Raw genomic sequence first — 22,500 nt, 5'->3', positions numbered from 1 at the left:
CAGCAATATATAACAGTGCTCCTCGTTGTCTCGAATATGCATCTCTCATTCTTACTTTTATTTTATTTATTTATTTTTTTCATACCTATCGAAATTTCACCTCTGCCGGTATTGTTTTCTTAATAAATATCGTGGAGTGTTGGGGATGGAGGATCCTTTAACACATCGAAAGGATCTGCATGTTATAGATGGAGGAGGAGGGACACAGCATTATCTCCTCTATGTCTTAAGTTCAACTCTTCTCGGGTTCTAATCAAGAACAATACAAGGTAGGAAAAGGCCACACGGAAAGTACCAGTTTCTAAAACATATCATTCAAAAGCTGATTTGAAATTACATGAAGTGTCTCGAAACTTCCCTTCTGAAATATGCCCATTTTTCTAAACGTCCTATTAGTAATTACGAAGCAGGAAGCCCCACGATCGTTCGTTAAACACTGGATGCATGGCCCAACGTCAGGTTAGTAAATACTAAGTTTTCCGCATAGGTTGGCACTCTCTTCTCTCAGCGACAAGAAAAAAAGTTGCCTAGTTTTATGTTATCTCTCATTTATTTGATCAACTTTTGCATTTTCCTTCCAGCCATAGCTAAAGAAAGAGTTTATCTATGCATACCTTCAGGACTTGTAATAATGAAAAAAGAGAAAAAAAAATCTGTGGTTGTATGGTGAGCGATCGCGGGAGTGGCTTGATCGGAGGCAAAGGGCGGACCTATTTTGCCTTGTAATATAGTTAATAGTGAGCGTTTCTCACTGAACACATATGTGGAGACGAGTGAGTTATTCCTTTTTGTTCTATATTAAAAGAGACGTGAAAATCCATCTAGTTACTTTTAAAAATTGAAAGTGCACGCATCTCTGTGAAAGCCAGCGGAATCGCCGTCCAAAAGACGAATAAGAGGTTTTGTAATACTTGATACATGGGAATTATTATAGTATTGTTGATATTTTCTTTACCCTCATACTAACGAATAATGATAGTGCTTACTCTAAAGACAATATCACTCAAAAATAATCTCCCCATAACCAAACTAAACCTAAGTTAACCTAACTAAGCTTTAAATTTGCTGCTAATATTATAAGTAATTTGTGGGTTCATATTCCAATATGATAATTCATAATTACAAGGCAATTATATATATGGAGTTCATATTACTCAGAATGAAAAGCTCCATCTGATAAAGGTAGGAAAAGCCATGATGAAACTCTTCGAAGAGTAAAATAAAACCGGGACTTGACAGGTAACAGTGGACGATGGCTGTAAACAAACCATTACTCATTATGATACAAATCCAGTCTCCCAGACGCACCCAAACGCGGCATTTCGAACGCCGAAATATATTAATTTAGATGATGTATACATTTATTCTTTCGCATAGGAACTCTTTGGTACATTTCAATATTTCTAACATAACTGCCCGTTGCATACGACTGGTAAAAATCACTGGGGAGGAGTAGTTTTCCCCAACATTTCCATTATGATTTCTTCGGGTTTGGTCAACTTAACCCGACGCTCGGAGCTGGAAAAATGTTTAAAAAAAATCGATAACAGCTACAGTAAATACTAACACCATGTTTGAAAAAGCATGCTATAGCCTGTCGTAGCCAGAAGGAAATACAGAAACAGGCAGGGAGCTCCAGAGTTTACCAGCAAGATAGATGAAAGACTCAGAATACTCTTGCTTTAGAGAGCTGGAGAGAATGGTGGTGAAAGATACTGTTGTACTATTATAAACTGTATTACTACTACTGTTATTGCAAAATTCAAAATTTTACATGGCAACTTCGATACCAGAATTGATCTAGTGTTCCCAGGCAGTTCTGCAGCCCTGCAGCAATGATAGCCTTGGGCCTTCCTGTGCCCGTTGTTGCCGTATCTTATTTGCCTTCTTAGTAATAGAGGTCAGTTTCATCTACATTTATTTTATTTTATTAATTAATTAATTAATTAATTAATTAATTAAATAATTTATTTATTTACCTATTTTTTGCATTAGGGGTCATCATCTCTATACTAAAGCAAGAAGGGCAGGACCTGAAGCTGCTGAGTAGGGGTGGCACGGTTACGTTGCTCAAGGTCGTAAACGCTGAGAGAATATACTTGCGTTGCGCGTGGGGTCTGATTTGCCTTAAAAAGATAAACAAATAAATAAATAAAAAATAATATATATATATATATATATATATATATATATATATATATATATATATATATATATATATATATATATATATATATATATATATATATATATATATATATATATATATATATATATATATATATATATATATATATATATATATATATATATATATATATATATATATATATATATATATATATATATATATATATATATATATATATATATATATATATATATATATATATATATATATATATATATATATATATATATATATATATATTTATTAAACACACACACACACACACACACACAGTCACCGACATTCGCGATTAGAACTCCAGCCGACGTCAGAATCACATTGCACAAACTGGTAACTTGCCGCTTCTAGGTCTGGAATCTAGGTCTGGAAAAATATGCCTGGAGAAAATAACTACGTGGCATCTTAGGTTAGCTACTCAATTGCTTTTTTTTAGACCACAGAGTTTTTTTTTTTTTTTTTATGTAAGAAGGACACTGGCCAAGGGCAACAAAAATCAATATAAAAAAATGCCCACTGAAATGCCAGTCCCGTAAAAGGGTCAAGGCAGTGGTCAAAAATTGGTGGATAAGTGTCTTGAAACCTCCCTCTTGAAGGAATTCAAGTCATAGGAAGGTGGAAATACAGAAGCAGGCAGGAAGTTCCAGAGTTTACCAGAGAAAGGGATGAATGATTGAGAATACTAGTTAACTCTTGCGTTAGAGAGGTGGACAGAATAGGGGGTGAGAGAAAGAAGAAAGTCTTGTGCAGCGGGGCCGCGGAAGGAGGGGAGGCATGCAGTTAGCAAGATCAGAAGAGCAGTTAGCATGAAAATAGCGGTAGAAGACAGCTAGATATGCAACATTGCGGCGTTGAGAGAGAGGTTGAAGACAGTCAGTTAGAGGAGAGGAGTTGATGAGACGAAAAGCTTTTGATTCCACCCTGTCTAGAAGAGCAGTATGAGTGGAACCTCCCCAGACATGTGAAGCATACTCCATACATGGACGGATAAGGCCCTTGTACAGAGTTAGCAGCTGGGGGGGTGAGAAAAACTGGCGGAGACGTCTCAGAACACCTAACTTCATAGGAGCTGTTTTAGCTAGAGATGAGATGTGAAGTTTCCAGTTCAGATTATAAGTAAAGGACAGACCGAGGATGTTCAGTGTAGAAGAGGGGGACAGTTGAGTGTCATTGAAGAAGAGGGGATAGTTGTCTGGAAGGTTGTGTCGAGTTGATAAATGGAGGAATTGAGTTTTTGAGGCATTGAACAATACCAAGTTTGCTCTGCCCCAATCAGAAATTTTAGAAAGATCAGAAGTCAGGCGTTCTGTGGCTTCCCTGCGTGCTATGTTTACCTCCTGAAGGGTTGGACGTCTATTAAAAGACGTGGAGAAGTGCAGGGTGGTATCATCAGCGTAGGAGTGGATAGGACAAGAAGTTTGGTTTAGAAGATCATTAATGAATAATAAGAAGAGAGTTGGTGACAGGACAGAACCCTGAGGAACACCACTGTTAATAGATTTAGGAGAAGAACAGTGACCGTCTACCACAGCAGCAATAGAACGGTCAGAAAGGAAACTTGAGATGAAGTTACAGAGAGAAGGACAGAAACCGTAGGAGGGTAGTTTGGAAATCAAAGCTATGTGCCAGACTCTATGAAAAGCTTTTGATATGTCCAAGGCAACAGCAAAAGTTTCACCAAAATCTCTAAAAGAAGATGACCAAGACTCAGTAAGGAAAGCCAGAAGATCACCAGTAGAGCGGCCTTGACGGAACCCATACTGGCAATCAGATAGAAGGTTGTGAAGTGATAGATGTTTAAGAATCTTCCTGTTGAGGATAGACTCAAAAACTTTAGATAGGCAGGAAATTAAAGCAATAGGACGGTAGTTTGAGGGATTAGAACGGTCACCCTTTTTAGGAACAGGTTGAATGTAGGCAAACTTCCAGCAAGAAGGAAAGGTAGATGTTGACAGACAGAGCTGAAAGAGTTTGACTAGGCAAGGTGCAAGCACGGAGGCACAGTTTCGGAGAACAATAGGAGGGACCCCATCAGGTCCATAAGCCTTCCGAGGGTTTAGGCCAGCGAGGGCATGGAAAACATCATTGCGAAGAATTTTAATAGGTGGCATGAAGTAGTCAGAGGGTGGAGGAAAGGGAGGAACAAGCCCAGAATCGTCCAAGGTAGAGTTTTTAGCAAAGGTTTGAGCAAAGAGTTCAGCTTTAGAAATAGATGTGATAGCAGTGGTGCCATCTGGTTGAAGTAGAGGAGGGAAAGAAGAAGAAGCAAAGTTATTGGAGATATTTTTGGCTAGATGCCAGAAATCACGAGGGGAGTTAGATCTTGAAAGGTTTTGACATTTTCTGTTAATGAAGGAGTTTTTGGCTAGTTGGAGAACAGACTTGGCATGGTTCCGGGCAGAAATATAAAGTGCATGAGATTCTGGTGATGGAAGGCTTAAGTACCTTTTGTGGGCCACCTCTCTATCATGTATAGCACGAGAACAAGCTGTGTTAAACCAAGGTTTAGAAGGTTTAGGATGAGAAAAAGAGTGAGGAATGTACGCCTCCATGCCAGACACTATCACCTCTGTTATGCGCTCAGCACACAAAGACGGGTCTCTGATACGGAAGCAGTAGTCATTCCAAGGAAAATCAGCAAAATACCTCCTCAGGTCTCCCCAACTGGCAGAGGCAAAACGCCAGAGGCACCTTCGCTTAGGGGGATCCTGAGGAGGGATTGGAGTGATAGGACAAGATAAAGATATGAGATTGTGATCGGAGGAGCCCAACGGAGAAGAAAGAGTGACAGCATAAGCAGAAGGATTACAGGTCAGGAAAAGGTCAAGAATGTTGGGCATATCTCCAAGACGGTCAGGAATGCGAGTAGGGTGTTGCACCAATTGCTCTATGTCATGGAGGATAGCAAAGTTGTAGGCTAGTTCACCAGGATGGTCAGTGAAGGGAGAGGAAAGCCAAAGCTGGTGGTGAACATTGAAATCCCCAAGAATGGAGATGTTTGCAAAAGGGAAGAGGGTCAGAATGTGCTCCACTTTGGAAGTTAAATAGTCAAAGAATTTCTTATAGTCAGAGGAGTTAGGAGAGAGGTATACAGCACAGATAAATTTAGTATGAGAGCGACTCTGTAGTCGTAGCCAGATGGTGGAAAACTCGGAAGATTCAAGAGCGTGGGCACGAGAGCAAGTTAAGTCATTGCGCACATAAACGCAGCATCCAGCTTTGGATCGAAAAATGAGGATAGAGAAAGTAGGAGGAAACAGAAAAGGGGCTACTGTCCGTTGCCTCAGACATCTGAGTTTCAGTGAGGAAAAGAAGATGAGGTTTAGAAGAGGAGAGGTGGTGTTCTACAGATTGAAAATTAGATCTTAGACCGCGAATGTTGCAGAAGTTAATGAAGAAAAAGTTGAGGGGGGTGTCAAGACACTTAGCATCGTCGACAGAAAGGCAGTCCGACCTGGGGACATTTATGGTCCCCTCCCCAGATGGGGACTCCGAGGGTGGTGTAGGAGTCGCCATGATGATTTAAAAATTTTTGAGTGAAGGGTGTGTGTGTTATTAGTTTGTAGTTTTGTGTGGAGGAAGAGAGTTGTCTTTAGAGGGCAGGCTGTGACTGCCCCCTTGTGTTGTGAGACACAAAGGGAAACGTTCAGTGAGGTCACAGCTGGGTTTAATGATAAGTTCACAGCACCCCCTGAACAGTGCTTTAGACCTCACTGGGAGTAATTATCGTTTCGGCAGGTGTCTACTGTCTCCTCCTATAGAGTAACGGATCAATGTTTGACATATTGACAAGGAAAAAATATCTTTTTTGACCGCTCCTTGTTTTGGCTAACACTCGACTGTGTTTTAAACAAAGTGTCCTACTGAGGTGATTGTGTGTTACTTGGAAAATATACAGGACACGATTACATAGGAGTACTAGGGTTTCACTAGAATGGTGAAACAAATTTAAAACTACGCCGCATAACTATTAGCAATGAAGAGTGCGTTGGTGGAACGATGCTGGACGCCAGGATGTGCCTCATCACAAATATGATGAGGCTCCCTAAAATGTTTGACAACACCTTACATGGAATCAAGCGACGGTTAAAGGTACTTTCTCAGCTTACAGCAAAAAAAAAAAAAAAAAAAGCCCCACCACCATGTTTATGGTGAGGCACATCCTCGTGTCCCTTATCGCTCCATTTCTTCACCATCGCACTTATGGTCTTTTGCTCCGTGACCTAGAGCTAGTTCACCAGGATGGTCAGTGAAGGGAGAGGAAAGCCAAAACTGGTGAACATTGAAGTTTCCCCCCCCCCCAAAAAAAAAGGATATTTCTGCGAAAGGGAAGAAAGTATGGATGTCCTCCACTTTGGAAGTTAAGTAATATTTTTTTCTTTTTTTTTTTTTATGGTCGGAGGAGTTAGGAGGGAGGTATACAACACAAATAAATCTAGTTTGAGAGGTACTCTGTAGTCGTAGCCAGATGGTGGAAAATTCGGAAGATTCAAAAGTGTGGGGACGAGAACAAGTTACGCCACAGCGCACATAGACGGAACATCAAGCCTTGGAATGAAAATGAGGATAGAGAGAAGGGCTTCAGACAATTGTGCTTCAATGAGGAAAGGAAAAGGAGGCTCATTAGAGAAGAAGTGGTGTTTTACAGACTGAAGATGATATCTAAGGCCACGAATATTGTAAAAAAAACAATGAAGAAAAAAAAATAAAGGGAATAAAAAGACACTTAGGGTCGATTCGGGAAGAACATCCCAACCTGGGGACATTTGTGGTCACCTCGCCTGACAGGGACTCCGAAACTGGTGTAGGAGTCTCCATATTTAATCTAGATTTTTGAACGTGCGTTCACAGTAGGGATGGCGCCATGCACAATCGGGCGGACTGACGAGGGGGTAAGGAGGGGGGAGCGTACACACTAGATGGGCACTGCACAACTGATGAGGAGCCAGCGCTTTTCAGTCTCCTTTGATGTCTGAAATGGCAAAGAAGGAAAACACATGGATGCTGCCACTGAAAGCAGCTCTTTAAAAAGCCCTTTTTGTGCACCATTGAAAAAATAGATAAATCCTTGGTGCAAGGAACGGATTTTTATTTTATTGCTAATGAAATTAGATATTTTTTTAATGATTGTATTTCACTTGCCACAAACATGGATGCTGTCGCATGAGGTCTTTGAACTACGGAGTAATCGAACACGTGCATTGCCGACATGAGTAATGAAAAGACGTGGCGCGGCCTAGCAAAAACTCCTGTCACTATAAAAGAGACAACTGAAGTTTCACGCGAGTAGTCACCATCAATTACCTCTCACAAAACTCTCGCTGCCGCTCCGCGTAGCCCTGCAAACTTTACCATATATGTGAAGTGAACGGAGCCAGGCACGGAATTCCATGTCTGGCGGCATATTTACGGAAGATAGTAGGAATTTTCTCCCGCGGAGGTTAGCCCCATTTCTCACCTTTCTTTCTCACCAGACGCAAGGTAGGCAATGCCTGTCAGTGTCCGGCCTCTACGAATCTTCTCCAAAGGTCTCTATCCATGAAATCCTCATCTCTGGTTATTTCTTGTAGATTTCTTCCTCTTCGTTCAGTAGCTTCTTCAACTCCCTGCATCCATCGCTTCCTAGGTCGTCCCACCGGCCTCCTGCCTAGAGGAACCCATTCCAGAAACTTCCTTGCGTATCTTGTATCTTCCATTCTTCGGACATGTCCATACCATCTCAATTTGTTCTTTTCAATTATCTTCAGTATAGATGTTATCCCTAATCTCTCTCTGGTTTCTTCATTTCTAATTCTATCAAGTCTGGTCACACCTTGGATCATTCTCAGAACTCTCATTTCTGCTGCTTGTATTTGTGAAGATGTTCTTGTTGTCAGTGTCCAAGTTTCTGACCTATATAGAAGTACTGGTCTTAGTATTGTTGTAAATATTTTGGTTTTAGCTTTTGTTGGAATATTCTTATCTTTAAGTATGGGATACAATCCACTGACATTTGCATTGTACTTCTGTATTCTATTTAAAATTTCTATATTCTGTCTGTTTTCCTCGTCGAAAAGTACTCCCAGATAACAAAATTTGTCGGTCTGCTTCAGTTTAACGTTTTCTATGTAAATATTACATTCCTCCTTTATTCTGCCAACTTTCATTATTTCTGTTTTTTGTTTGTTCATTCTCATTCCTTCCCTATTTTAGACATCATTCCATCTTGTCATGGCCTCTTGAAGATCTTGTTGGCTTCCTGTCACGACAGCGACATCGTCTGCATAGGCCAGCGTGATCTCTTTATCCTCCCTTACACACACTTCCTTCAGGCATCTGTCCATGTATATACTCGTAATGAATAGCAAAGGAGAGAGCACTCCCCCTTGTCTCACTCCTGTCTTAATGCTAAACCATTCACTCTCCAGCTCTCTGTTCTTGACTCTGCTCTCCGTGTTCTTATATATACTCTTAATTACTCGTATCAGTTTAGAGTTTATGCCGTAGTCTTGATGTTGTAAGACTCTCCACAAGCAATCTCTTCTAATTATATCAAAGGCTTTTTCCAGATCTATAAAAGCCACATATTTATCAATGCTCCACTCCCAACTCTTCTCCATTATCATCTTTAAAGTGAACACTAGATCTGTCGTGCTCCTATTGGGCCTGAAACCATACTGCCATATTCCTAGTTTCTCCTCGACACAGGTTCTTAATCTTTTCTCAACTATTCTTTCATACAATTTTCCAACATGAGATAACAGGGATATACCTCTATAATTTGCACAATCTGTTTTACTGCCTTTCTTATATATTGGACATACTATTGCTTTGTGCCAGTCATGGGGCACTTTCTCCTCTTTCCACGCATTACTGAAAATGTACCTCATCCACTCTACACATTCTTCCCCAGCAGCTTTAAATAGCTCTATAGGGAGTTCGTCGTCCCCCGGGGCTTTGCCGCTTCTCATCTTCTTTAGTGCCTCCTTCACTTCCTCTATACTGATCTCATTTGGGTTCTCTCCTTGTTCTTCCTGTATATCTAGATTCCGCTCTTCATCCACTTCCACATCCTCCACATTTAGAAGTTCTTGGAAGTATTCTCTCCATCTTTCTTCAATCTCCTGTGGTTTTGTTAGTAATTCTCCTGTAGTAATGTCACGCTCGGCTAACTCCTGATTGATTGCTGCCTTCCTCCTCCCATCCCTCTCTCTCTCTCTCTTAGATGCAGAGAGAGAGAGAGAGAGAGAGAGAGAGAGAGAGAGAGAGAGAGAGAGAGAGAGAGAGAGAGAGAGAGAGAGAGAGAGAGGTCAGGTTGGGGCTCTTCTCGCCAGTGGGACTTCACGCTGCCGACGAGAGTACATTAGCACATACGAGTATGTAGACAAAGGGTCTTGGACCTCATCCCCTCGTGGTCGGCAGGGGGTTGCGCCCGATGCGTGGTGTCAGATTGCAGGCAGGTGCCACGTGGGAAAAATGGAATGCCTTCACTAATCCCTCAGACTACCGTCATATTCCTTTAATTTCCTCCCTATGTAAAGATTATTAAACATCTATCACTTCATAACCTTCTATCTGATCGTCAGTATGGGTTTCGTCAAGGCCGCTCTACTAGTGATCTGGCTTTCCTTACTGAGTCTTGGTCATCCACTTTTAGAGATTTTGGTGAAACTTTTCCTGTTGACTTGGACATATCAAATTGGGGCAGAGCAAACTTGGTATTGTTTAATGCCTCAAAACTTCAATTCCCCCATCTATCAACTCAACACAACCTTCCAGACAACTATCCCCTCTTCTTCAATAACACTTAACTGTCATCTGAAATGGAAACTTCACATCTCATCTCTAGCTAAAATATCTTCTATGAAGTTAAGGTTCTGGGACGTCTCCAGTTTTTCTCATCCCCAGCTGCTAACTCCGTACAAGAGCCTTATCCGTCCATGTATGGAGTATGCTTCAAATGTCCGGGGGGAAGAGGGGTTCCATTCATACCGCTCTTCTAGACGGGGTGGAATCAAAAGCTTTTCGTCTCATCAACTCATCTCCTCTGACTGTTTTCAGCCTCTCTCTCTCATTGCCGCAATGTTGCATCTCTAGCTGTCTTCTACCGCTGTTTTCATGCTAACTACTCTTCTGATCTTGCTAACTGCATGCTTCCCCTCCTCCCGCGGCCTCGCTGCACAAGACTTTCCTCTTTCTCTCACCTCTATTCTGTCCACCTCTATAATGCAAGAGTTAACCAGTATTCTCAATCATTCGTCCCTTTCTCTGGTTAACTCTGGAACTCCCTGCCTGCATCTGTATTTCCACCTGCCTATGAATTTAATTCTTTCAAGAGATTGGTTTCAAGAAACTTATCCTTCAATTTTTAACTACCGCTTTTGACCCTTTTCTGGGACTGGCATCTCAGTGGAGTTTTATTTATTTATTTATTTTTATTTTTTTCTGGATTTTTGTTTCCCTTGGCCAGTGTCCCTCCTATCATAAAAAAAAAAAAAAAATCAATAGATTTACTGTCTGGTTGAGAGTACGTAGCCTACCTCGTAAACTGAAATCAACATCATAACTTTCAATATATAATTTCATTGAAGAGAAACAAAGGTTTGTATGTATTAACTATTTTTACTTTGGTAAACAGCATTTCCATTTTGTGCAATATGAAATAAAAGTAAAATTCCAAGCATTGCTGTATTCCTATTAAAGAGGGTAAATATAAAAGGAATAGGACACATAACTAATCCGTAACTGTGAAAAATATTACCATCATTTCGGTGTTAAGTTACCTGTAATAACGGAAGTAAAGATTAAAATATTGGAATTAAATAATGTGAACATAATTATGTAGGAAAAATTGTATGATTCCGTTTTTTCCTACAAGAGTAGTATAATTATTCATAAAACGAAATAAATCACAGCTTGATAATCATAAATGAAAATATTTAATTGTATGATAGTCACTTAGCACTGCAACATTTCATCTAAGTTCTGACCAACACCTAGCTAGGACATATCACGAGATGGAAATCCTTTATATGTAGAAAAAAAAAAGTATTGCATTGACATTTTTTTTTATATTTAAATAGGGCCACTGCCAAAGGTCAACACAAAAACAAATAAATAAATAAAATAAAGAAAGAAAGAGAGAAAGAAAAAATCAATCAATCAATAAATAAAAAAAATGCTCGCTTAATAGCAGTTCCTACATAAGTCTGATAGAATAATCAAGAAACAGAGGATAAGTGTATTGAAACATCCCTCTTGAAAGAGTTCAAGTCATAGGAAGGATGAAATAAAGAAGCAGGCAAGGACTTTCAGAGTTTACCAAAGAAGGAAATATATATATATATATATATATATATATATATATATATATATATATATATATATATATATATATATATATATATATATATATATATATATATATATATATATATATATATATATATATATATATATATATATATATATATTTTATTATTTTTTTTATGTAAGAGGGGACACCGGCCAAGGGCAACAAAAATCTAATAAAAAACGAAAAGCCCACTGAGATGCTGGTCCCCGAATAGGGTCCGAAGCGGTGGTCTAAAACTGAAGAATAAGTGTCTTGAAATCTCCCTCTTGATGGAGTTCAAGTCATAGCAAGGTGGAAATACAGAAGCAGGCAGGGAGTTCCAGAGTTTACTAGAGAAAGGCATGAATGGCTGAGAATACTGGTTAACTCTTGCTTTAGAGAGGCGGACAGAATAAGGGTGAGAGAAAGGAGAGGTATGCAGTTAACAAGATCAGAAGAGCAGTTAGCATGAAAATGGCGGTAGAAGATAGCTACAGATGCACCATTGCGGCAATGAGAAAGAGACTAAAGGCAGTCAGTTAGGAGAGGAGTTGATGAGACGAAAAGCTTTTGATTCCACCATGTCTTAAAGAGCGGTATGACTGGAACTCTCCCAGATATATGAAGTATATTCCATACATGGACGGATAAAGCCCTTGTACAGAGTTAGCAGCTGGAAGGAGGGGGGTGCGAAAAAAAAAAAAAAACGGGCGGAGACCTCTTAGATAGAAGTCTCAGAACACCTAACTTCATAGAAGCTGTTTTAGCTAAAGATGAAATGTGAGGTTTCCAGTTTATATTATATGAAAAGGGCAGACTGAGGATGTCCAGTGTAGAAGAGGACAGTTGAGTGTCATCGAAGAAGAGGGGGTAGTTTTCTGGAAGGTTGTATCGGGTTGATAAATGGAGGAATTGAGTTTTTGAGGCACTGAACAATAACAAGTTTGCTCTGCTGCAATCAGAAATTTTAGAGAGATCAGAAGTCAGGCGTTCTGTGGCTTCCCTGCGTGAACTGTTTACTTCCGGAAGAGTTGAACGTCTATGAAAAGTGGAAAAGTACAGGATGGTATCATCAGCGAAGGAGTGACATGGCATGGTTCCGAGTAGAAATATAAAGTGCATGAGATTCTGATGATGGAAGGCTTAAGTACCTTTTGTGGGCCACCTCTCTATCATGTACAGCACGAGAACAAGCTGTATTAAACCAAGGTTTGGAAGATTTAGATCGAGAAAAAAAAGTGAGGAATGTACGCCTCCACTCCATACACTTTCAGCTCTGTTAAGCGCTCGGCACAGAAAGACGGGTCTCTGACATGGAAGCAGTAGTCATTCCAAGGAAAATCAGCAAAATACCTCCTCAGGTCACCCCAACTAGCAGAGGCAAAACGCCAGAGGCACCTCCGCTTAGGGGGATCCTGAGGAGTGATTGGAGTTCACCATTAATACTTCTCACATTCTAGATTAAAGTTATGAACATCAAGCCTAGCATAGAAAGGGTTTAAATCATTTACACAACTGGTGACATTTGGTGGGTCCAATGATATGTTCTTCTTATTAATGCCACACAATAGTTTCATTCCACACCAAGCACTTTTAGGTTCCTTTAATCTGAACAGCCTTTCAATCTTCATTTTATATGTACATTTAGCTTCTGATATTTTCCTGTTTAATTGACTCTGTATAATTTTCTTTTGCATTCGTTGACCATTAACAAAACTGTTTTTCTTTTCCATCAGTAGTGCTTTGATATCAGAACTTGGACTAACGTTCCCCTCCATCTAAATGATCTTCTCGTTCCAGACCAGAAATTCACGCCGAGCCAAAAAGGTCTTTCGGCGACGAGAGAGATGGCCAGTTTACAGGCATGATCGGCCAGCTGCAGCGGGAGGAGTCAGACTTCAGCACGATTGTGGCGCCAACTCCCGGACGGCTGAAGGCTATTGATTATCTCAGGTAATATCTCCCCATCCACACACACAAATACACACACGGATCAGCCAAAAACAAGTAAAACTATAAACGTTCAATGTAAGCAAACATTTAACCACCATAACACAGAACAATAATATTTTTGTTATCACATTTCTAACCCCATTAGAACTTGCTACACATTCTTGATATTTTCCTCCTTTTAACGTTTCAGCTTATTCTGCCAAACTGTGTTATTTAATCACAATATCAATTGCATAATCTATCCTATCGCTCTAGTACAGCTTTAAAAAAAAAAATGGAGGCGCTTTTAGTCTGCTAATTGGAAATACCCAGACTAATTGTTTCTTCCTTTTTTAAGATTCATTTTTTCTCTTATTCTCTTTCTTTCTTTTTTTCTTTCTTTCTTTCTTATTTTTTTAGTGCATATCAAGATGATTGTATCTTGCATGGACGCATTCCAAACACTTTCTTTGATAGCAATTTAAAAAATAAAGTTTGAACTTACATTGTTTTCGGTCTATCCAAATTAAGACTTGGGCCCAAAACATTACCTTAACTTTCTGTTTCTTCAAGCTGGTACCCCATATATATATATATATATATATATATATATATATATATATATATATATATATATATATATATATATATATATATATATATATATATAACTATATATAACTATATATATATATATATATATATATATATATATATATATATATATATATATATATATATATATATATATATATATATATATATATAAATAAAGCTACTTGACTCATGAAAAAGAAAGCTTACAATTCTTAAAATAATGATGATAATGATAATAATATTAATAATAATAATAATAATAATAATAATAATAATAATAATAATATAATAAAAATAATAATAATAATCACAGGTTCTTTTTAACATGGATTTATCTATAGGTTTTACCCTGTTCTTCAAAACAATTTATATCTCCCTAATGAAAGGTAACTTGTTAAAGGGACTTTATATATTAGCATACTGTTTGTGCTTCCCCACTCGGTAATTGAGGCGTTCGCAATGGGCTGAGTTGCAGATGGTTGCCGGGTTTTTTTTTTAATGTAGGACTCAATATATGCTCCCACAGTTCTCTAGAGATACACATTCTAAAACCACCTATCGTGATACATGCTGATGTACTGTACCTACAGCCTACAAAACATTACTCCTAAGTGTTCATACTAACAGTGTACATGGGATGTGTGATGTACATTGTACAGAACATTTATTATAAGCTAAATACTCGCAAGTAGGCTACCAATGTTTTCACATCTATTCTTCGACTCTTGGTACAAAAACAAGTTTGAAGCATTTTTCCACCGGTTTCTATAGGGACTAATGTTTTACCTGAGAAATCTCGAAAAAAAAAAAAAAAAAAAAACAAGCAATTATTATTTGTGCTGCAGGGACACTGAGGGTAGGGCCTGCAAGCAGGAAAGTCTTCGCACACTCTACGCATATGCAAACCAGTCTCGCCTCATCATTGGTGCGAGAAGTCTCGCCTTGTGAATGGCCACCAGTTTCTTATCTTAACGTAACCTAATCTAACCTAATTAACCTCACCTTGCCTAACATAACCAAATCTAACTTAACTAACCAATCCTAACCTGACTAACCTAAACCTAACCTTACCTAATCTAGCCGAAATAATGTGTTATAATAGATAAGAGACCGTATCCAGTCATTTGGTACAAGGTATTTAGGTTACAGGGTAGTTAGATTAAGGTTTGGTTAGGTTAGATTAGTTAAGTTAGGGCTAGCTTAGTTGATGAGAAGGTGACAACCAATCACGTGGGAGACTGCTCGCACATGCGCAGAGTGCAGTGCGTGCAGGCCCTCCCCATTGTGACGGTCGAAGCCGTGCCTAATGGAGAGTGTTTTGAGTTTGCAGTGCTGTTGTAAACCGCTGGTCTATATATGTGCTGTTCTTGACTGCACGAACATATCATCACGAAAGTAGAACCAGAGTGTGAACAGATAAGTTAAATTCCAAAGAAGAAAGCTGCAACTCAGGGAAAACAATGGGGAACACAATGCAAATAGACAAGCGGCATCTCAGAGAAGACGGTGTGAGACGATGTCAACAATCTTCACCAGTGCCCTGTTAATATTTGGCATTAAAAATAAAATAAAATAAGTAAATAAATTATTGCTTATAGTATATGTACCAGGATTTATGAAGTAATATGTTAACCGAATAACTGAAATGATTATTCCTCTCAAGGAATAACCATTCATAATTCCTTCCCAACCCAAGATAATGTGCTTAATATTAACTCGTTTTGCCACATGTCTTGCTCTATGTTTGATGATGATGGCTAATAATGTTTCTAACAATGTATCAGTTAGTTAGATAACACACAAATTATATAAACGCCCTCTCTCTCTCTCTCTCTCTCTCTCTCTCTCTCTCTCTCTCTCTCTCTCTCTCTCCTTTTTTTTTTGTGTGTGTGTGTGTGTGTGTGTGTGTGTGTGTGTGTGTGTGTGTGTGTGTGTGTGTGTGTGAAATTAAGTCGGCTGGTAAATTTGGCAGTTTTTCTGCGAACGCCCCAATTAATAAACATGTCAAGAACTAGGCGGCCCATGTCTTCGCGTGAATTGTCTAATTCGTGCTGAGTTTGTCATGTAGCAACAGTGTTGAGAAAAGGAGGATGATGTCATCACCATAAGGATTGGGAGGGTAACCCAATTGACTGAGAGGATAGTAAAGAGCCCTGTAGAAAGAAGAAAAAAAAACATAGTAATAATGAATTCAAAGTTGTTTTCATGCATGCCAGGTGTTAGAGTCAAGACATAATTAGTAGTGCAAAAGAAGATGAATGGTCATTGTTTTTTGGTAAAATATTTGGTAAAGGACAAACCATACGGTACACTCTGCTGTATGTCATTGAAACGGTTGGTAGCACTGCCATAGGGGCTTCGATACTCAACACATTTCATACGTCACAATAGTTCTTAAATACATTCAATGTCTTTTCGAACCAGCAATGTCTGAAACACACATGATGTTCAATATATCTGCTGAACTATACCAATTTCTCCTTATTATACGCACCACTAAGAGAATATCCAAATAATTGCTGGGTCGAGTATACTACACATTCCGCATCAAACATGAAACCTTCACGCAGTACATTTTTTTTTACCTTTTAAATTCCCTTGGTTTAGTTTAGTCGTTGTCTCATCAGTAAATATGAAGGTTAAGTCTTTATCCGAACAGTGGCTTTAGGGATCCAGGCATGCCAAACAACCGGCATGTAACCTCGATTCGGTTTTCATAATGTTTCAAGAGCTACATTTCATATTCGCACAAAACCTTGAATATAATGTTTTAGGAGATGAGTACTTTATCATTTCTACTACTTCACATATTTAAATAAATGAAATGCACATTTTAGATCCTATCCATCGGACGTGATGGTGGTAACTTCTCTTCAGCCTACTGTGTTACCCGCACATTTGTCCATCATCAGACCTTTCTCAGGTGAGTAGATCTAACCATTACAACAAACGTTGAAAATACAGTCATGTTCTCAGATTAGGAAGCAATCATCAAAATTTAATAAAAAAAAAAATGGTAGAGATGACAGGCGGGACCAAGGATCGCAGTAAAGAGTTAAAAAAAAAAAAAATCCTAAAGGGTAAAATAAATGGAGAAGGCAATAATATTCCAGTAAAGCAGCTCTATATGCTGATCCACGTAGAGGTAATGCTGCCGAGTTCCAGCCTAGGTTTTTTGCCTCAACATTTCATATAACAAAACTAATGGTGTCAATAAAGACGGTTCTTTTGCAACAATGAAATGGATTTCCATATTCATCCTGATATATATATATATATATATATATATATATATATATATATATATATATATATATATATATATATATATATATATATATATATATATATATATATATATATATATATATATCTGCCACTACACTCGGGTCAACTTCCCCTAGACTAGCTCCTTCTTGCCTAGTTGGGGGCATAAACACGGCGAATCCAGACACCTGCTTGTCGCCCGCAGCAATCAAAACTCTGAGATCGCCACTCCGTTTAACCCACCGCCAAACAAGGGAGTATAGCAAACACCAAACAAACCCCAACTTGCAAAAAAAACAATCGTAAACCACGTGCTAGTTGGTCACAGCCAGGACAAAGGACACACCAATATGAGGCTTATAATATTCTACGAGTTTCCTCCCAACAGAGACGAACCACCCGCGCTTACAGAAAATTATATCCTTCCATCCGTGAGTAGTCTATATAAAGTCCCTTGGCAGACTACAGAAAGCTAGACACGTACAGACTTATGAAGTCGCATTTAACGGCACAAAAAGAGACTAATAACACAAGTACACAACTTCCAGGAGATGGTCAGAGCACTACTCACAGACTTCCAACAAAACACAAAACAATAAGGGGGCCGTGACGGAGATGGTAGGACTACGTAGTCCACCACAATTTGGGAGCCACAGCAACCAGCTAATCTCTTGACAGGGCCTTATCCCATCTAGCACAGCAGGGGCCTATTGCTGCCAATACTACAACTAAAAATATTATGGGTAGCTCTATAATATATGTCACACGATTCCCCCGTGCCAACGCTCCGTCACTCCATCAAGCTAACCAAGTCCTCTCCCTACGAAATACAAAGCCCAGCTGTAGGAAAGAGACACTACTTGGTCTCTCAAGCGTAAGGCTGTGACTCAGTGACAAAGGGCGAGAGGGGAAGAACGGGGGGAGGATGGGGATGGGGGAAGCCAGCCTGCTCGGTTTTCACTGTCGTTGCTACTAAAAAGAACATTTCATATGGGCGTAACAGAGGGGCTGGGTGGGACTCGACACTTTAATGCTGTGGGGTTTGGGGGCAACTCTTCTATTATATAATGCACTTATTTCAATCCTAAGGGGACAAACGGAAATAGGCAAAATGAAGAAAAGAAGACTATGTGTGAGCGCGCAGGTTTTTAAAGAAAATTAGGACGTGTGAGCAGATATTAATCGCATATCAGACATTCTCTCTCTCTCTCTCTCTCTCTCTCTCTCTCTCTCTCTCTCTCTCTCTCTCTCTCTCTCTCTCTCTCTCTCTCTCTCTCCTATCCACAACTTCTCATCTTCTTGTTCTCTTTCGCTACTATGCTGCTGCTCATAAAAAATGGAAGTGTTACAAAATTTCTTAAAAAAAATGGAAGTGTTACAAAATTTTTGGACATATTACAAATCAACTTACGATTCTAGTCTAAAAAAGATACAACGCGCAGCTTACTGGGGGGGTGGATGGTTAGGAGGAACAAATCACAACTCTACAAAGAACGAAACACTCACAATAACAAAGACACACAGGGGTTCAACACAGTCCTTCTCCAGAAAACAATCTGGGTAGCTTTCTTTTTTACTCTCCTACTCCTCCCACGAGACCTGTCTTTGACTCTCATTCAGAACCTAAATTGACCTCTGTTGCGATGCTGGCGTGAGGAATTACTCTTGCAGGGATTTATGGTTATAGCTTCTTTCCTCCAACAGCTACGGCTGCTTCAACTCCTGTGGCTCTTATCTCTCCCCTTCCTTTGCCTTTTACTCTATCCTCTACTTGCTCCACTACTCCACCTACATTCAGCTTTTCAGCTCCCTCTGCTACACGGCCTACTTCTTTTGTACCGTCTCCTCACAACACCAACGCAAGAGCCACGAAAATGACAACTCTGCGTCCTTAATACAGCTCGCCCACGAGACGTGATGGCATCGTCGCGACACCGCCAGGTATCATACTTCCTAGCTGGACAACTCCTTCTGGGCCACCAATCAAGGCTAGCTCCTCTAATTCTCCTCACTCGAGAACACACGTCGTCCTTAACCGGCCCTGCATTGCTCACACCTTCATTCCGTCTTGCCCGATCATGGCTCTTCAGAGCCTCCATGTCACACCCATATAATGAATAACCTGAAAATGCCACTTCCACGGCAAAAATAAGAGGTTATTGCTTTCTCTTATTTAAATGAAACGGTACTTACCGGGTGTGACACAAGGTAGCCTGTTTCTCAGTATCAGGCATAACGATACTATCACACTTCAACCATCCCGCCGACAACCGATGACACAGGAGTCGCCACCACGAGCTAATGGCTGTCTCTTTCCAGGAAATAACACACTTATTTCCGTACACAGAGCAAATCTCTCACACGTGGCCATCCAGACACAACAACCTCCGGCTCAAACTCGAGCCTGGCCGACATGCACCTGGGCCAATCCCACTGGTGCCAGCAACTGCTCCCGCGTGCAACTGAATCTCGGCAAATCCGATTCGAGAATGACGGAGTCCATCATCACACACTATCCTACTCGGGCCCAGCACCTGACAATTAACAACGACTTGGCCACAGGAAGCCCCCAGCAACCCTGTGGGTGTCTCTCGAGCGGCAAGCAACACTTTATCACCGGCAGCCTCTCTCAACACTGCCTCTTGACGCCACGCCGTGGCGCCGACGTCAGCCACAACATTATCACAGCTGGTATTGTTTACCCTCACCAGGGTAAACAATACCAGCCATAGCACGGTGGAGAGGGGCCCTAAGCAAGAGGTAATCAGGTTTGCCTGGCTGACCAACGCGACCACGCCCGGCCACCAAAACCGCCTCAATTGCTGCCGAGTCAACCCGACTCCAAAACGGCCAAACACCTATACTACGTGCTACCTGCACACGTGTCTCCTTAACTGCGGATGGTACAACAAACTGGAGTTCCAAACCTCTGTCCTCTTTTCTCCACCGGCTAGTCAGAATAGTGTTACTCTCCATCAACACTGTCCGACCGTCTACTTCCTTGCTGCCCTGTCCTACCTTCGCAAGAAGTGGAACAACGCTTCCCTGAAAGGCAGAACCCTCATTAGGCACTGTGGTAGCTGTGCCACGTATCATTAACTTTCAAAAGGGGTGGCTCACTACATGAGCATGAGCTAACACCCACTGTGTCTGTTCCCAACATGGGAGCAGGCTACTCCCCGCCTCCGTTACACTTCGCAGTAGAGGCAACTCCTATCTCCCCAGCAGAGTTAGAAGTCTACCCGCCCTCGGCATTAGCTCCTAACATACCAGATACACCAAGCTGGTGCTCGGACTGAGTACCGGTGCCCAGAGCCTCCAAACCAGGTGATGACTCCGCCTGAGCGCCACCTCCGGGGTGCTCCGCAGGTTGAGGTAAGCCATTAAACAAACTACTCAAACCCAACACTCCAGCCTCACCCTCGGCTCCAAGGATGCCCCGACACCACCAATGCAAGCCAGACCTCACGGAGGACGGTGAGGTATCACTAACAGATGAAGGGACAGCAATTCCTGCCTTTCTACTCTCACGACCAAACACGGGCCGGACCTCATGACTTTCCTGGTCTCGCCCCTGAGATACAATCAACGCCATCTGCTTCTAGAGGGACTAAAGAGCCGTGGCCGTCACTAACTTAGCACAGTTAAATTTAAAGTGCCAAGTATTTTTACAATAATGGCTGTATACTGTACATGCACCATGCTCCCAGTCTGTCTCCGTCGAGGGTTGAATTATTATTAACAACAGAACTTACTCGTCCTGAATTGTTACTAACGCCACTACTATAACGTGGACTTGCTGATAACCCGGAGCCTGCAGTGCCTCTAGACAAGCTGTCACTGATCCCACTAGACATCCCATTTAACCAACAAGGCACTGGTCGGTGAACTAACACATGGTCATCAGCCTCTTTTAGGATTTTGGACCTCTTCTCTCGGAGCAGCGGTACAGGCTCCTTCTCTGGGTAAGAGTCCTTGGGCCTCTTCTTCCCTCCTCGTAAATGTAGCCTACAGATTTCGGGACGTAGATCGCAGGCTTTCAGGATCTCAGCCTTAAACTCCTCATAATCATCTAAATCCTCCACTGACATCATAAACTTCAACATATTAGCAACAAGTCCAACCCATCTCTCACATAATTAATCAAACTCAACTGCCGCCTTCTCAAATCTCCTGAACCTCTCTGTCACCTTTTCATCAGAGTCAGGTATCAGTTTCAGGCTACTTATCATCTGGATTTCCACTGTATCCTCTTTCACTCCTTCATCTCTCCTCGTACCATGGGGTTAATTAACCTCTATTCAAGTCTTCCACAACTCAAATATTCAGCCTCCTCCCTTTCATACATTCTCCTCTCCTTCTCCGCCTCGGCCTCAAACATCTTTGCCTTCTCGGCCTCAAGCCTCCTAGCTCCTCTAGCCTCTTCAGCCTTCAACTTTCTTGTCTCAGCTTCGGCTTCCAACTCAAGCCTTCTCATCTGTTTCTCCTTCTCAGCCTCCAGTTCGAGCCTCCTCAATTCCAATTTAAATCTCATCTCCTTAGGCATTCCTTCCGTCTGGGAAAATCCACCAGTGCTGTGGGTAGCACTATCACGGCCATGGTCACTATTTACGGGGGTCGATGTCCGCACACCAAACTGTGCCAAATCTACACTGCTGCTCACTGCAGAGACAGGCAACTCAGGTTGCGAGCCACCCATGCTCCCAGACCTTCCTTCCATGGCATAGGTTGGTTACGGGCACACAAAGGTCAAATAAACAAACGACACGCAACTGTCTTGCGTACGTGGATACGAAGCTTTCCCTAGACACAGTTGCTTCTAGCCTAGTGCGGGCAATAAACCCGACGAATCCAGACACCTGCTGGTCGCCCACACCTATCAAAACTCTTAGCCATTCGATTTAACCTACCGACCGTAACAGAGGGCCTGGGTGGGATTTAACAGTTTTGAGATGGACAACTCTTTTATTATATCATGTATTAATTTCAATTCAGGAGGACAAAGGGAAGAGGACAAAAATAAGAGTGGAAGACTATGTGGAAGCGCACGGATTTTTAAAGTAAATTAGGACGTGTTGGCAGATATTTATCGCACATAAAGCATTCTCTCTCTCTCTCTCTCTCTCTTTCTCTCTCTCTCTCTCTCTCTCTCTCTCTCTCTCTCTCTCTCTCTCTCTCTCTCTCTCTCTCTCTCTCTCTCTGT

General features: G+C 40.8%; 1 protein-coding gene across 1 annotated transcript in view; it reads left to right on the top strand.

Moving 5' to 3' along the window:
• Window positions 1–22,500, top strand: part of LOC135113852 (uncharacterized) — a 32,957-nt gene that overhangs the window by 534 nt on the left and 9,923 nt on the right. The window contains exons 2-3 of the mRNA XM_064029474.1: window positions 13,302–13,454; window positions 16,868–16,953. Of these exons, the coding sequence (XP_063885544.1) occupies window positions 13,302–13,454; window positions 16,868–16,953 (239 nt within the window). The remainder of the gene's footprint in view (window positions 1–13,301; window positions 13,455–16,867; window positions 16,954–22,500) is intronic.

Source organism: Scylla paramamosain, chromosome 26 (genome assembly GCF_035594125.1).
Source record: "Scylla paramamosain isolate STU-SP2022 chromosome 26, ASM3559412v1, whole genome shotgun sequence".
In the NCBI taxonomy this organism is placed as follows: domain Eukaryota; kingdom Metazoa; phylum Arthropoda; class Malacostraca; order Decapoda; family Portunidae; genus Scylla; species Scylla paramamosain.
The sequence above is the reverse complement of the archived record's forward strand: the minus strand, read 5'-3'. Positions and strand labels throughout refer to the sequence as shown.